Source organism: Salvia hispanica, chromosome 3 (assembly GCF_029641045.1).
Source record: "Salvia hispanica isolate PSC_SH4W2 chromosome 3, Shi_PSC_v1, whole genome shotgun sequence".
Taxonomy (NCBI): Eukaryota; Viridiplantae; Streptophyta; class Magnoliopsida; order Lamiales; family Lamiaceae; genus Salvia; species Salvia hispanica.
The window spans coordinates 7,319,362-7,336,766 of record NC_142694.1 but is presented as its reverse complement, the minus strand read 5'-3'; the positions used below and the strand labels follow the sequence as shown (position 1 = coordinate 7,336,766).

General features: G+C 32.9%; 1 protein-coding gene across 5 annotated transcripts; it reads left to right on the top strand.

The window, feature by feature from the left end:
• The first annotated feature begins 12,594 nt into the window (after nucleotides 1-12,594).
• Nucleotides 12,595-17,366, top strand: LOC125213376 (uncharacterized). Of its 5 annotated transcripts, none has more exons than XM_089068918.1 (8): nucleotides 12,595-12,906; nucleotides 13,393-14,565; nucleotides 14,650-14,740; nucleotides 14,820-14,998; nucleotides 15,081-15,132; nucleotides 15,492-15,571; nucleotides 15,645-15,759; nucleotides 15,922-17,366. In XM_089068918.1, the coding sequence occupies exons 2-8, from the start codon at nucleotides 13,480-13,482 to the stop codon at nucleotides 16,422-16,424; spliced, it is 2,106 nt and encodes a 701-aa protein (XP_088925044.1). In that variant the 5' UTR covers nucleotides 12,595-12,906; nucleotides 13,393-13,479; the 3' UTR covers nucleotides 16,425-17,366. The 5 variants fall into 5 exon arrangements, with proteins under 5 accessions (XP_088925044.1, XP_047969844.2, XP_047969847.2 ...); XM_048113887.2 differs by having other exon boundaries at nucleotides 12,595-12,927; XM_048113890.2 differs by having other exon boundaries at nucleotides 12,596-12,906; nucleotides 14,841-14,998.
• Nucleotides 17,367-17,405: the final 39 nt, after the last annotated feature.

The window sequence follows — 17,405 nt, the reverse complement described above, 5'->3', positions numbered from 1 at the left end:
GGTGGAGGATGGTCGGGCCAGGAGCTGCTCCATCTTTTGCTGCCACTCTTGGTTCGCATGGTATGCTTTCCAGTTGGCTTGCTGCTGCTCCATGAAAGCCTCCATCTTGCCAAACCATGCCCTCTGCTCAGCTCGCTGGGTTTGCCATGCCACCTGCTGAGCCCACCGTGTATCCTGTTCAGCTCGCCACTTGAGCTCCTCCCTGGTCCGCTGCATGCTTAGTTCGAGTCTCGTCATGCTCGCGCCCATCTCCCTTATGTAATTCTCCGTTGAGGCGTCTCTTCCTCCCCTTCTCCTCGGTCTGCTCTCCTCGCCTCTCTCAAATGTACTACCGGGTTGCTCCTCACCATTCATTGATTGCGCATCGTCTTCCAACTCGGGGACCTCTTCAGGGATAACTCCATTACTTGTATAACTCATTGAGATTTGAGATACTTGTTCTAAATTAGGAAGTATATTAAAACAATATCTTCTTCGATCACACAAGAGTAACACAACAACTTTAATCTGCTCAAGAGCTTGCCCCCAATGTGAATTATGCATGGATAACACAATTCCTCCTTGCATTAAAGCAACAATATTCACCCCAACATCAAAGCCATCAACAATGCAACACAATCTAATTCTTTAAATTAAACACCAACACTCACTTCAATAGTAATTTCATCAACAATTAAGCTCAAAACATACTCTTCCACAAATCTAGACTCTAGGTGCTTAACTTCATACTCTTCCAAAATGGTAAGCATAGTGTGTGGGTTAGGAGGAATTTGTGATTAGATGGAAGAATTAAGGTGAAATTTGAGAGAAAAACGAGAGAGCAGGAGATGGGGTTTTCGCAGGTTTGAGAGAAAGTGGGGAAAGGAGGCGTAAACTGAGCTTATAGAAAGAGGATCGTGATTTTGGCCCGTCCGGGTACGAGATTGGCATCTAAATGCAACTAAGTGGGAATTACGCAGTCTTCAAATTTAAACGTTTGACAGAAATTGTTACTACTCCCCACACCCCACTCTGAAATAATCATCTCTAATCTCTAATTAATAAAAGATTCAACAATCTGTTTCTCTCTACTATTTAACTTAACATTTCTATGTAAAGCCTAGTGTCCCTCGAGAATTAGACATCTTGAGTGAGATGGAAGGAGTACTATTGTGTCGGTAGCTCGGTGAGAATCACCTAATGCTATTGCTACAACATTTCCTAATGCACCACTGCTAGATGGACAAGTGGATCCTATTTGAAAAAAACAAATCATTTTCCAACACAACCTCTCTCCTCTACTTTCTCTTTCCATATGTTTGAGTAAATAGTTGTATAAAACCTCTTTCCTTCATCATCCCTTCCTATCTACTTTTTGTTAATCTAGATAAATATTGTACTCCTACTCATTTACAAGCCCAAAATATATCCAATCAAATCAGAAATATTTTCCAATTAAACTAATTTTATTTTTCTAACTTCTCTTCTCTACCTTTTCTCTCCCTACTTTATTCTGAATCATTTCTCAGTAGAAACTAAAATCTTTTACCTCTTTTCTCTACCTTCTCTCTCCCTACTTCTTTCTTAATCTTACTATTGTATTAGTCATTATTTAAGAAATAAAGACGGCATATATGATAAATAAATATAAAATATGTTTCAATAAATAAATAAATAAATAGAAAACAAACTAATTCTTACTATAAAACTAGTTTATTTTAATCATAAAAATTAGTTCTATAACATTATAAAATTATAGTACATCGTAGTTAAAAATTTGTACCCAACTAAAAAAATTATTGTCGTTTATTTAGAGTAGATGTGAGGAATATGTTATAATCGTCTCCATATTAATTCCTTTGCTAAATAAAATATTACTTAGAAGTTAGTATAATAAATAAAAACTTTTTAGTCTTTAATAAGAAATGTTTAGATTTTATCGGATATTTTTATTTGGTTGATAAAAGATTAATACAATAGTTATATAGATTAACAAAAGTAGAGACAGAAAATAGGAGGAAAGAAGTTTATACTACTACTTCGAATTTATTGATACGTGTTTTAAGTATGAAAGAAGTAGGAAGAGAGAAAGTAGAGGAGAGAGGTTGTGTTGGAAAATGATTTGTTTTTTCTGCCAAATGGGATCCACTTGTCCATCTAGCAGTGGGGCATTAGGAAATGTTGTAGCAATAGCATTAGGTAGGTGATCCCTACCGTCATTAGCTACATATGCTACAATCTGCTTTATTCATACGTACTAGTATGATTTTTTTTTAATTTTAACCACTGTATATTTCCTGAACAATTATTAGGTTATGTCAAAAAAAAGACACAGAAACTCTGCAAAAATATGATGGAACAAGTCTTATGGTTGTGTTTCATGCCCATTACTTTGTTAGCGTTGTAATGGAGGATTGGAGCAAGTTTTTTTAGATAAACTTGTCGAATCACAATCTCATTTGCATGTTGTCTATTAATAAGCATTCGAGAACAGAAACTCTGCTCCTCTGATACAGGGATGGGAAGAAGAAGCAAAATGTCAACTGTTAACCTAAAATCTTCATCTTGTTCCTATTCTTCATTCCGGCCCACATTTCTTATATAAATTCTCCGCCCTAACCGAGCTATCAAATGTAACATGAGAAACAAAGATCAATATATAAATTCTCAACATACATATAAAACCACAAGAAATCACACAAGCCTTTCAAAACTCTAAAGTAAGGCCCAAAGGGTAGTGATGTAAGGCCTAGTTCAAAATTGTTCTCCAAAATGAGCCCAAACAACAAACAACAAACAACAATGACTCTAAACAAATGGATGACACAATGATCATAGTTTTTTATATTTGTGGAGATGAATTGAATTAGTGGTATGATTTTGGCAAAGTAAAGAGGTACAGAAGGAGCAGGGGCAGTTCAGGGGAGTGACTGTCAGTCCAGCCAAATTCTTGAGAGAGAGAGAGAGAGGGTAATTATGAGGCAATAATAGGACCACACTATTGTTGTACATCAATGCCACCTTGTGCAAATCTTTAATTCTATAGGGTGGTCCAATTTACCTCTTTTTGCCACAATCCCTAGCTGGATCACACACCCACATTATCTGTTTTTGGATCACAATTTAACTACTCCCCACACCCACACTTGTCCCTTATGGACTTTTAATCATACCCCAACCATTTTTTCAATTTTTATTCCTTGTTTGGACTACGAGGTTACTATCCAATGACAGATCCAAGAAATAAAACTTATAGCTACAATAAAAACTAAAAAGGATCATCGTCAACTTCAAAGACATATGCAATGCGAAGACCGTCTTTGTCGATGGAGTGCAAACGAAGAAGGAAAATAAACCCGACATATTAGGGCCGAGGGTGACAAAGTTAATGTGGTTGTACGTATTTATGATTACAAGGTGTGATTCAAAAATGTCCACAAAAATGCCAGCAAGAGGAGTTCAGTGACCAGAGATTTTGGGGTCAGAGGTCAGATCCCCACAAACTCATTTATAAACAATTTTTTATGTTCGTTTTGGGATGAACTAGTAGTAAGTACTTTCACTAGTGTTTTCTTCTTTCACTAGTGTATTCCACTATTTTATTCTATTTTTAAAAAAAAAATCACTATTTAATTATAAAGCAACCTCTTAAGTCTATGGCTAGGGTATTAATTGTATTAATTAGTTGATCGACTAAAGTTGAATAATAAATTCTAATTAAAAAATCACATCTTGCTCTAAACTTTCAAAAATAAAAATAGACAAATTAATATAGGCCCACCTCGATATATGTTGGATTCAATTCATTGCATTGTGGACACGTATATAGGGAGATGTTCTACCATACACGTACATCAGTCGTTTTTTTGTTGTGTATAAAAAAAGTTAAAAGTAAATTTTCTTGATTTCTTTAATTGGACTCTTGACCAATGGCTGTATAAATATGCACCATGACGAATTAGGACTTTAGGCCCAATGGCAAAGACATGAAGATTTGATTCTTGCAATATATTTATTTAAATTTCACCTTTATTGTCAAGGGATAATGATGAAATATTTAATTAAATTAAAGGCTTAAATATGTTGATTTGAATCGAAATTGACGTGGAATTCAATAATGCGATACATTATTATAGGCCATAAAATCCCTGCCTTCACACAATCCAGAAAATCATTGGCATCAAGTGACATTAAATCCAATAATATATGGATCCACCCAAATTGCCTAAATAGTCATCCATAACATTGAATAATAAAATCCCACAATCGAAAGTTGGTGACCTCTAAGCCTCCCTCATACAACATAATAACAATACTACTATATGGGTAAGTTTTTATAGGAAATTATATTTTCGAGAAATGTAAGTGTACATCCCATTTGTTGTTCAATTCATTATTAGAAATAGAATGGTTTCCTCCTATTAGATTCGAATACATGTTACTTTCACCCAACATATGCATTCGACATAAATCTTCACCAACAGATAGCTAAAATGATTTCCATAGTTCTTACAAATGAAATGGTCATTTCCTCTATATATAAAGAGATAATTAAATTTAAATGATTTCCATAGTTCTTACGAGTTTCCTTCTGATTATTAAGACATACGGATAAATTTACTGAGTTTGTGTAGTACAGTAGTATATTTTACTGTACTCAAAAACACCAAAAAGAAATCATCAACTCCAGGAGTCGAACTCATAGTAAATTTTAGTATTTTTAGTCTAGTAAATCATAAAATTAAGTAGCATTTTTATACATTCGGTGCATGATAGTATATAAGAGAGGAGAAAAGACAGATACATACTAGTAATAAGTCAAATTTTGTTATTGTGGTGACGTGAGAACACATGCATTATATATAGTACTACTATAAAGTAACTACATCTTGCATTGAAGAAGAAAAATGAAACGTCTCTGCAAGATTGAAATTTGAAACCAAGTTTGTACTCGATTTCGTAACACATATGACACACACTATATGAGTATATGTTCAAATAGAAAAGAAGAAGTAGAAGAAGTTGAGAAGGGCCAATCCAAGCTTGAAAACAAAATGGATAGTGGGTACCCATCCTAATTAATCACATTTCAGAGAAATGCAACTATCAAAGGCCCACCTTCTCACTCTCCATATTAATTTCTACTTTTTTTTTTTACAAATTATCAGAACTTAATTCTTTGTAATAAAAACCCTCCACTCGTGCTCCATTATAATAGTACTATTCCATACATCCATCCGCTACCAGATAAACTATAAATATCAATCTCCTCGTCATTTCGTTTTCTACTTTTTATTACTTATTTAAAAAAAAAACAATCATTTTTAATGCCTCATTGTGCAATTTTTCTTTCAATTTGGTAACTCTCATTCATTGTTGTCTCACAAATTATATGAAATTTTCAATTTTATATGTTTGTTGTTTATCTATTTTTCTTAATTTAGGTTCTTCCCGTGGATGCAGGTTGTATGGTTTCATCATTTATCAGACATGTTGCTCTAATAATGGAAAATATTTAATTCTTTTTATTTTATCATTTCTCTCAAAATATACATATTGGTAGTAGGTTGTTGGATTCCCCAACTCATTTCTATCACAATTTAGACTGTCAAGTACTCAAGTTATGTTTTATGCACAATCTTTCATTAATTTAGTAGATTCGAGATAATAAATAGAGATATTAAAATATGTTAGGTTAGTTTGCCACCATTTTGTGACCACATATTCCAAGTATCCACCCCCTATGTTATTTAACCAAAAATGTATTATTGGAAATGGATTTTCAATTATTAGGGGCAGAAAATGGCATTTGTTCCCTTTATTTGAGGGGAAAATTCGTTGCACGCATCAAGTAGTTGGTGAATATGAATGATTAAAACATACATTCCCTACTAACTGTTTCTGCTACAATTATTTCTCCAATAATTATTCTTGATTTGAAAATTTGTAACTGGGGTTTTGTAGAGACCATAAATATGGTTTCTGTTTGTATTTATTTAACTTGAAATTTTAATTCGTTATTTCATAACCAATCATGATAGTCATGATGTGATTGAGAAATAATGCACTTAACATGGAATAATAGTAGTAATTGTGATTTTATAGATTATAATAATAATATACATATGGCTGACATTAGAGCAAACATATAATAGTATAGAATAAGAGAATTGGTAGGGAAATTCTACATAGAACCAAATATACAGTAATTAATAAATGATTAATTTTAAATTACTCATAGTCATGATTATATACATTGTGAAAGGTAATTGTAGAATTAATAAAAAATTAACACGTGCTAGCTGGTGGATTTTTCTTATGCACACACAAGTATGTCTGTGTGTGTTGCTGTCGTTTTCTTGTGGTCTAATTTTATTTTTTTTAGTTGATACTCACTTGCTAAAGGAGAGAAAATAATTTCCCTAAGCTTCATATGATCATAATTAATACGACATCCAATAGACAAAAAATGATTATTTTAAATTCCCACACAACCAAAATTAAAATGCATATGTAGGAAAAAACTATTTTCAGATATTCAATTGTTAAAATCTATAGTAATTCATCTCGTTAATTCATGAACGCAAATCATGCAACACACATGCGTTATTCTCACATTCTAGTAATTTTTAAATTTTATCGAATTCCTCTATATCCATTAAAAAAAATACAAGAAGATAATGGTGTATATGAATATTGACTAGTCTTTCTTCCTAATAATAATATTGTGGCTGAAATTCAATATTGGCTGTCTATCCTTTTTAATATTTTCTTCTTGTAAAATCAAATTTCTTTTAATTTATGTTTTTTGATACTATTATAGAAAAGTGTCAAATCTCACCCTCATTAGAACAAAAGGGTTTGTGTCACATCAAAGGCCGTGCATGATTATTAACTATGTTCCCAAACTTTTTTTATTTGTAATCTGAAAAAGAAACATATCAGGTGATTTTCACATTCTCAATTTTCTATAGTTTATAAAAAAATCTCTTTTAATGGTGACCTCAAAATGTACATAATTTCTATAGTTTATAAAAAATCTCTTTTAATGGTGACCTCAAAATATATATATATATTTCCGTAGATTTGTTATATGCTTAGAGGTTCGTAGGTTCACGAGCATCGAAAAATCTAAATAAATTCGGTATGTGAAATTGTCACTAATGTCAATCGCGATATAGTACGATCTGAAAGTTAACTCTTGTTCGTTGTATGATTTCAATTGCTGGCGATAGTTATTGCTTTGCATCAGTTTACCTTCTGACATTGACAATAACCTTTTTCATTATATCTAATGTACAAGTTTCGTTTTGCGAGTGCATCATTGACTATATTTAAAATTGAAGGACGAATAATTCATCATGTAACTAATTAACATCAAACTGATAACTTTCTACGACATCAAATAAATAAAAGAAAGAAATTGAGATTGGAACTTATGCATGTATTACTCCTTATTTATGTCAATTAAAAAAATAGTGATAATGTGGGCTAATCGAAAGTGATGATTACGCAAAAGGTATATTTATGAAATTGGAATTGATTAAAATGCCAAAAATATGTTATTTTGATCTGTATAATTACACACAAATATCCATTTTCCTTAAGAAAACTAAAGCTAATTGATGTTGGCAAACCGTGATAAAGTAGAATATTCGTAAAACGAATTATCATTTTTAATTATTGCTAGATCAATGATTATATATAATGATGGTTGGTGCTCTGTTGTTATTTATTTTGTAATTATTTCCTTTGGCATAATTCCAGCTAAGGAATCCATAATAAGTTAACATGGTTTGTCTCTTAATTTTGTAGCTCAAAATAAAAAGGCACTATATATAGGGTATATAAAATATAATATAAACAATTATTAAATTTATTCTTGAGTAAAAATAATAGGAGTAGTACTTACGTAATAGTCTTTTTTAGAAATTTAACTATACAATTAACACGACGTACGGTAACTGTGGATATCAAGTAAAAGTAAAAAAAAATTAATACTATTGAATATTTTGTTCACATGACCTTAATTAATTGCTCTTGAGCTTGCTGGGAGTTTGTGTCTATTACATCACTCGTACTATTAGATAATTTGGTCGGAAAATCATAGGAAATAAAAAAGTGCTGGTTTAATATGATTATGGTGAAAGCATCAAAGTATAATGTCTAATTAAAACAGAAACAAGTACTGTAGTACAATAATCGCTTTTGACTTTAGTTATCCTTAACATGCGTCAATGCGTCACACCATAATCAGGCTTTGAGATCTTAATTGATAATTATGTCTACACTTAACCATCAAATCATGGTTTAGGTACACTTCAAGCGACTTGAATTTGTTTTAACTAGATATACTCATTTAAGTTTCAATTTCAACGTAATCCCTCCCCCCACTTCATGCAAATATCGAGAAAATGAAATAATACAAATTAAAATGAATAGATCTCTAGATAATTAATTATGCATATTTTGTATTAGGAAGTTCAAAATTATGTGACATATATTATCCTTCGGCAAAACTAACCTTGATTCTCTCTCCAATTATGTTATTTCTTCATTTAACAAAACTAGTACTGTCACTTTTTAAAATATTGTGAAATCAAATGTACTTATATCAGAAGATATATATACGGAATTCACTATTCAGCCTATTTACTTAATATCGAAATACTATAATGTAAGAAATGCCAAGACATGCATGTCATGATGATTCGAAATAAAAGGTTACTATTAGTTGCAAAAAAAATCCATAATTGTTTTGTTATTTATCTGTGGACTAACTATAAAAGTCATTTCATCATTTCGAAATCATACTCGCCCCCATTGACTTTATATGCAAAATAATAGGTGGGGAGCTATATATAGAAAACGACATTAAATGGAATGTAACATAAAAAATCAACATTAAGTTAAATGTAAGTACAATTTTTACAGACTCACTCAAGAAATAGTGGCAAGTGATATTGGACGGTCCGAAACTTTTGTCCCACATGTTTTGTGCCTCGTTATTATTTGATGATATGTACTGTGAATAATTCAACTATTACTATTATAGAATGCAGTATAATTAGATTATTTATTGCTGAATATTGCAAGTCAACAAATTATAGTTTGTTGTAATTATGATATTATGCTAATAATCAGATACTAATATAAAAGTAAATTGATTGTAATATAAAAAAAAATCTTATTTATAGTAGTTCTTCCGATGCAACTCAGATAAATTCATTGTTGGATTCTAAAATAGAAGTTTGGGAGTAATTTTTTATTTTATTTTATTTTGTGTCTATACTAATAAGGCGACTTAGATTAAGAGAATCGGGGAAAATCGGGAAAAATCTTACTTATTTTATTTTATTTTATTTTATTTATTGCGATGGAGTTATTGTCATACTAAAAAGTACAGCGTGTCTGATTGTTTTGGTTCAGAAAATTCATCAAAGAGCAGCCCAAAATTTATTGAAAAAATCCTTCAAAAGTTTTGACGAATGTTAATTAAACCTGATATACTAGTAATACTATTCCATTGATTTCATATCCACACCGATCTGAACAGTGACTTTCTTCTTGGGATTAATAATATCTGGGGGCGTGTGTGTGACCAAAATAGTATGAAATGGTGTTCTTAATTTATATGCTTGGAAATTAAAACAAATATCTTGTGTTCATAATTTAATTGTCAAATACTCCAGTATGCATTTAGTTAAAGTAATTTCAACATTAAAATTTAGACACAACGTTAGTGATACCCAATCTCATTGCCTTACAAAATATAAGTACTACTCCTTCGTCCCAGGTTACTTAGGGCATTTTTTTGGTTACGTGATTTTAAAAAATTGTGTTTAGTGAGTTAAATAAAGCATAAGAGATACTAAAGTAAGAGGACAAGTGAGAGTAACTCAGTAAAGAAAAAAAGAAAAAAAAAATAAAGTAGGTGTAATTAAATGTTTTATTTTTAGCTAAAAAAACAAATAACTCAGGTAACTTGAGACAACCAAAAATAGAATACGACTTAAGTAACTTGGGATAAAGTGAGTATATATGAGCCAAAATAAATTTCAAATTGATCAATTAAAACAAGTCTTATTCTTGTTTGGTAGCCTTCAAATTAGACCAAGAAAGATGAACTTTTTGAGTATTTGAAAAGATATTTGCCTCTTTTAGCCTTATCGAGGCTCATGTGATAATAATGGTCAAACATGGCACTCTCATTCCCCTTAATGGTCTTATTAAGAATTAGTGTGTGTTTTTTTTCAGAAAAATACTTTACATATTTGTTACTCCACTTCTTTATGCTTAGTCAAAAATAAAGTACAAGTGTGTGTATATATATATATACACACATGAGAAATGATAGTAGTATACTATATCACGCACCATACAAGTTAGCAATTCTTTATTTATAATACCTTATTTATTTTTACTGACGTGATTATTTTTATAAATTACATAAAAATCAATGTTCATTTTATTTATTTTTTATAATTTAAAATGAGCGAATAAATAAATAAATTGAGCTTAAATTTTTATTAAGTTTAATTAATTGTTATTGTGCTAATGAAAATCGATAGCTCGATACACATATTTTTGAATAAACAATTAAAAAGTTAGATAATATTAAAAACAATAGATAGAATTTTGACTAATTAAGGATTGGCATGCTTAAGCTTCAAGATATTACGATTTCTTTAAACTATTCGTGAATTTATTATTCCTCGGTCCTCACATAACGTTTTCTTTTGGTAAATAGCCATAAAATTCATATAAAAAAAAAAGGAAAAAAACACAATATATAACAAAAATGAAAAATCATATAGGTCATATAATATATCCATTACATTGCTCTCTACGGATAGATTTAATATCTGTATATTAGTATAGGGCGTGTATAGTTCAAACATATCATTACTATTTACTAGTAATTATTTTACGTACACCAACATTATTTATAGCTGATTTTGAATTTATATATCAACAACAAAAATATTTTGCTCTTATCTTATGGTTATGAGAACTTGACCGAGGATGGTAAGTAAATTATCCTGTTTATTATAGCTATCGCATTAGTTAATGAATCGGTCAATAATAAGTGAATTAATTAAATGGAGAGACTTGGAACAATATTGAATTATATTGGTATATGTAGCAATTTGAAAGCTTTGAATTGATATGAAAAAAATTAAGCATAGAAAGTTTCCATATTTGCATGCATAACTATTTTGACTTTCATATGGGGGAATATTTACAAATAAGCCGTGACAATTAGCAACTAGTGAGCGTGACTCGTCATCTCTATAATTGGGTTTTACCTTGACAAAGAAAAAATATACTTACCCACTTCTCCTAAAAAATTAGCCTCATTTTTCAATGGTGTTTTGTGTTTAAATTTTAACCATGTGTATCATTATACAAATATTAATCCTCAAACATTTTACACACAACTCCCCTAAGTGAACACAATTTTGAGTGTAAAATTAAAACTTCAAAGCTTAGAGTGAATATAATACTATTAAGTTTATTGTTTGGCGGTATATATCTTTCACGTGGTATGTAAATTATTATATTTAAACCCGGATTAAGAGAACAACATATTAATTGCGGATGAAAAGATTTCCAAAGTTTTATAGTATAAAATTATTGATAGATTCAATGAGATCTTGCCCTCTATATCATAATCAGATGGATATGATACCAATATGGAGTACTAACGTTTTCTGTATTAAAACCAAATTTAAATTTTATACACTTTAACTAAATCGAATATGTCGAGAAAGGAAATGTTAGACTAATTAATTGAGAATATCTTTCATCAAATAACCTCAAATAATTTCATATTTTCTACTAGTACTACTTTTTTCACCATACATAATGGACATATATCTTTATTCATCTCAATATATTATAGTTTGAGCGAGATGCAAATAGTAATTAAAAGACATAGCAAACTACAGAATATTTTATTGAGGTACATAGCCAATCCAATCTGAATTCAATTATGGATACAAACAAATCACCCGTATTTATTACTATATTAATAGTACTAATATTTATTTTTTCAGATTTGTAATTTCTTATCATTAAATTGCCGTCATACACTCAACTAAACAAAAAGAAAAGGGAGGAAAACCGCTTACACATTTGCACTAATCTTTTTGTCTTTTCCCCCGACGAAAAATAATTACTATTTTAAACAAATTCTTACATTAGCTTATTTGTTTTTTTCTGAAAACAATCGAATGTTAGAAAATACTCCTACTAATTTACCTATCTGTATTACTCCATTAGTCCTATTATTATTCATTACACACATTCTTAATTAGATCATCTGACACATTTCTTTTTTTAACATTAATCAATCAATTTTAAATAGTGGATTCCTTAAATTCATTCATATGACTTAAACTTTACTAAATACTTATTTCAAGTTTTTAACCATGGATCCTATGTAACAAGTCAAATTTCCTTTTTAACATATTATGATCCTTTTAATAATACTCCTCTACTAGTATTAAATAATGGAGTACATTTCTAATAAATTGCTAAGATAGGAAATATTGCATAAATAATGAGATGGGAAAAATATTGTGAGTAAATTAATTTGGGCATAATTGCAGAAGATACTGTTTATCACACGCACTGTTACACACAAACGAAGCATAAAATCTCGTTTCTCGGTCCATCCATTCACGGATATCAAGGAATTTCTGCTTTTTTCCAATTTCCATTTTCCATTGTTAGTTTTTTTTCACCCTCTTTTTTTGGCCCCCTTTGATTGTAAAATGAGCTATGATTTTCTCGAATACCTATTTTCTTTAATGGGCAGTGCTCTCTGTTGCTCTCTTTCTACTTTGTAGAGAGAGGAAACAAACCCCTCGATCCCTCTGTTGCCACTTCCAATTCGATCTCATAAATCTGAATCAAACCCATGTGAGCAAACCTTCCCTTTCTGTGAGTTTTCATTGCAAATGATGTGGCTTACTTGGTGATATTTGTTTAATTCGCCTTTATTGTGATAATTCGTTGTTTGGGGTTTGAAAAGTCTTTGTTTTTGGTGATGGGTTTTCGGTTTCTGGGTTGAATGTGTCTGGGTCTCTGTGTTTTTTCTGGATGAAAAGTTTGTTTTTTTTCTTCAGTATTTTATTTGGTATTGCTGTGTGTGCTATTGATGTGGAAAGGCTAGTTACAATGTGTGTGGTTTGGGATTTGGGATCCATGTTGGATCTATTGTTTATGTTTTCACATGTTTAGTTATCACTTTGTAGTAATTGTTTTATGTTCTTGCTGTTGGGGTGTTTCTATTTTAATATTGTTATATAGTTTTGCTGAAAGCCTTGGTTGTGGTGCTGGTGTATTTGTTTACTCGGTTAATTTTTTATCACTTAATCTGTGTTTCTTCTCTCTGTTTGTTTAAAGGTTTTATATTGGAAAGCAATAAGCACATTGCCTAGGTTTTCAAAAAGAGGGTTTCTCTGTCTTTCTATGGCTTGAACTTGAAAAACCATGGATAGCTGCAGCGACGAGGGTGAAGAGTCGCTGTTTTTTGACGCCCTCGAGCACATTGTGCAAGAGCCTGATGTGCTTTCTAATAACTCATCTTCTGAACATCAGGAATATGAGTTGTGGACTAGCATTCCTCTGAGTGTTAGGGATCGCCGTAGCAAATTCATTAGATGGATGTTGGACCCCGATGCATCTGAAGGGGAAAATTCCGTTGATGCCTGTGAAATCAGCCATGGTGGCGATATTTGCAGAATTGGGGAGGATGTCGAGGCTGTGTTGGGAACTTCAGGTGTAGAAGATAATTCCTGTTCCAGTGTCTCTTCATTGTCTAGTTGGAATGCTGATGATTTGGATATTCCTTGTCGAGTCGGTTCAAATGATGTCAATAGGACTTGCAATGGTGCAACTGAATTTAGGGTGATGCAAAATGTCAGGCTAGGAGAGGTTTGGGCTGGTGGGTTGGACCAGTTTAAATCTTCTGGAAAATTTGAGTCTCAATCCCCTCCCTTGGTTCAGCAACTTGCGAAGGAGGGTAATCGTGGTGCACCTACATTCATTGATAGATTGAGGAATAGGTGGTTGAGTAGATTGCGCTCCATGAATTGTATGATGAGTGTGAGTGTTAAAGACAGCCAAGCTCAGGGGTCAAAGAACTGTAGGGTCAAGGTTCAACATAGTCGGAAAAAGCTAAAAGAACTCTCAGGACTCTTCACAGGACAAGATATTCAAGCCCATCAGGGTTCAATATTGGCGATGAAATTCAGCCTTGATGGGCGGTACCTTGCAAGTGCCGGTGAAGACAAGATTGTGAGAATATGGCAAGTGGTGGAAGATAATAGACCAGCAACAGTTGAAATACTGGATGCGGATCCTTCGTGTGTGTACTTTTCAGTGAACCATCTTTCTGAATTAGCACCTCGCATAGCAGAAAAAGACAGATATGGTAAATCTATTGGGCTGAGACAGACATCAGACTCGGCCTGCATTGTCTTCCCTCAAAAGGTTTTTCGTATTTCAGAGGAGCCGTTGCATGTTTTCAGTGGACACAGCGGGGAGATCTTGGATATTTCATGGTCAAACAATAATGTAGGTGTAATATTTGCAACTTGTTAATGATACCATTTGTTTTTGGTTAAATGGGAATAAGTAGTCTTACATGTTTGCATGCAGTGCCTGCTTTCATCGTCGGTTGATAAAACTGTTCGGTTGTGGAAGGTCGGGGTCGATCATTGTCTCAAGGTCTTCAACCATACAGATTACGGTAAGAACACTTGTATTCCTTTATGAAATGAAATTTTTATCTAAATCTGATTTCTTGCTACTGATTTCCTTGGCTAAAGACCCCATCTTATGCTGTGCAGTGACCTGCGTTCAGTTTAACCCTGTCAATGACAATCTCTTCATCAGTGGTTCAATAGATGGGAAGGTCCGAATGTGGAGTATCAGCGGCTCTAAAGTTATTGACTGGGCAGAAACGAAGGACATAGTCACTGCTGTTTCGTATCGCCCTGATGCAAAGGTCAGTTTATTACCCTGCTTATAAACAGCTTTATATCTCATATGGCATATTTGTAATGATTTTGGGTTTTCTTGTTATACAGGGAGGGATTATTGGTTGTATTACGGGGACCTGTCACCTCTTCAATATATCTGGTAACTTTTTATGGAATACTCAAACTTTCCTCTGATCTAGGATTGTCATTAATTTCTATTTATCTGTTTTCTAATCTTGTTAATGTCATTATTCAGTGATTATCTGTCTAGTTTCAACTCCAATAATTCTTAATAGGTTTATGACCTTTTCATTTCAGTGATAAGTTTTGACCTAGGGACTAATGAATATAGTTTCTAGTTAGCTAGCTTTTTAACATTTGAAGGTCGATTTATCTGGTTTATGTGAACCTTTTGTGATATTTGAAGAAGTAAAATGATTTTGAATTTCAATGTCTCTGTAAGCATTAAAATGGACTCGTATTTCTCAGGAGATTAATTTCTTTTGTTACTTTGATCAGATAATCTCTTCCAGTTGGAGGGACAGATGTGTTTAGCCGGAAAGAAAAAGTCGTCGTGCAAAAGGATAATTGGCTTTCAGGTTAGTTCCGACTACCGAATAACTGACTTTACCTGATTCGAGGTTATTAGTGTGTTTTATTTTTTTTAAATAGTCATTTACAATGATGCAGTTCTTACCACAAAACCCAACGAAATTCTTGGTTACTTCTGCTGATTCACACGTCAGAATTGTTGATGGAGCGTTAAATGTGATAGAAAAATACAAAGGTATATATTTGATTCAATTTTTCGTATTTTGTGGTTACAAGTTATGTATAGATTCAGGTGTTACCTTTTTTTTGTTTTACTTAACTCCTATTTTAGCAGAAAATTATCTTAGACCAGTTTCCCAAATTTCCTTAATTTACTCGTCGATTTCCTTGTGGCCAGGCCTCCGCAATGCAGGGAACCAGCTTTCTGCCTTGTTTACTCCAAGTGGAAAGCATATTGTATCAGCCTGTGAGGATTCAAATATTTATATTTGGAGCTACAATGGAGATGGAGATTCGGCTTTCTCACAACCAAAACTTGTTAGGTCATTTGAATGCTTCTCCGCTGATGCCTCCGTTGCTATCACGTGGCCTGGCATGAAATCTAATTCGCACCTTGACAGCTCAGTTAATCCGTTGCCATTCTTTTCATCCACTGGCTTCTCACTAAGCCAAGAGTTTCCCATCGACTCCAAGGGCTCAGCAACATGGCCCGAGGAAAAGCTTCCCACGCCAAGTCCCCTAGCCTTAAGATATTCCATGAGCAAGTCTGAGTACAAGCTTTTCAGGACTTCTTTCCAGAGTTCGTCGACTTCTCATGCTTGGGGCATGGTTATCGTCACCGCCACATGGGACGGACGGATTAGGTCATTCCACAATTATGGTCTGCCAGTACAACTTTAACACAAGGCAACATCAGTGCTCAAAACTGAATATGATATCCTTTGAAAGGTGCCCTCTGCTAACGATGTTCCCTTTTTTCGTATGTGCATGCAAATTCATTGCACGAGGGGCTGGCAAGCATACCCTATCCATTAAATTGCTACATATTTTGGGGGTATTCCACAATTGTGAATCATTGGGCTTGTTCAGATGCATGCATTCATTCGAGACCAGACGAGCAATGACAGCTGGCTAAGTCAAATGTTCAAATTCTTGAGAGACCTGAGGTTTGCTATACGGACCCCATCATTTTGTTGCTGGGCTTAATTGTATCGATGATTCTTTCATTTTTTAAATCTCGGTGGATCTTTATCTGCTGGCCCATCTGAGAAACCACGAGGAAGAAACGATCTCTGCTTGAGATTGACGTGCATTATGGAGGTGCTCGTGGGACCGTGTATAGTCTGTTCTATACGTTTTATTCGTGGTGGGACTGCGCTTGAGGAGGGACTGGGGCTGGTGGCCGGAATTTGTCGTAGGAAAAGTAGTGGGGAATGGTTTCTTTGTGGCTGCATTATTGAGTTTTCATTTGTCTGCCATTTTGATTCTTGATGGAAAATAGTTAAGGAATTATAAAGCGTCCATTTCTTAGGCTAACTGCGTTCACTTTGCCTGCTATGTGAGCTTAGTGCTAGTCTTCGGAGACTGTTAGATGTGTCTCCCGGAGGCTGGCTCGACAGCCGGAGGTCAATGCTGCAACATTTGGGATATTGAGATTTGAGATGATTTGATTATGAGTGTAAAATTGAGGGAGTTTATAGTTCAAAAAAAAGGAAAGGAAAAAAGTTTTGATGTTTATGGTGACATTTAATGTAAATACAAAATTTCCGCGTGTATATTTATTCCAGCTACTACAATTGTTAGCTTCAATGGAAGTAGTTTAATATATTACAGTATTTGCAACGTTTTGTGTGTTTTTACTTCTCTCATATGCCTAGAAAT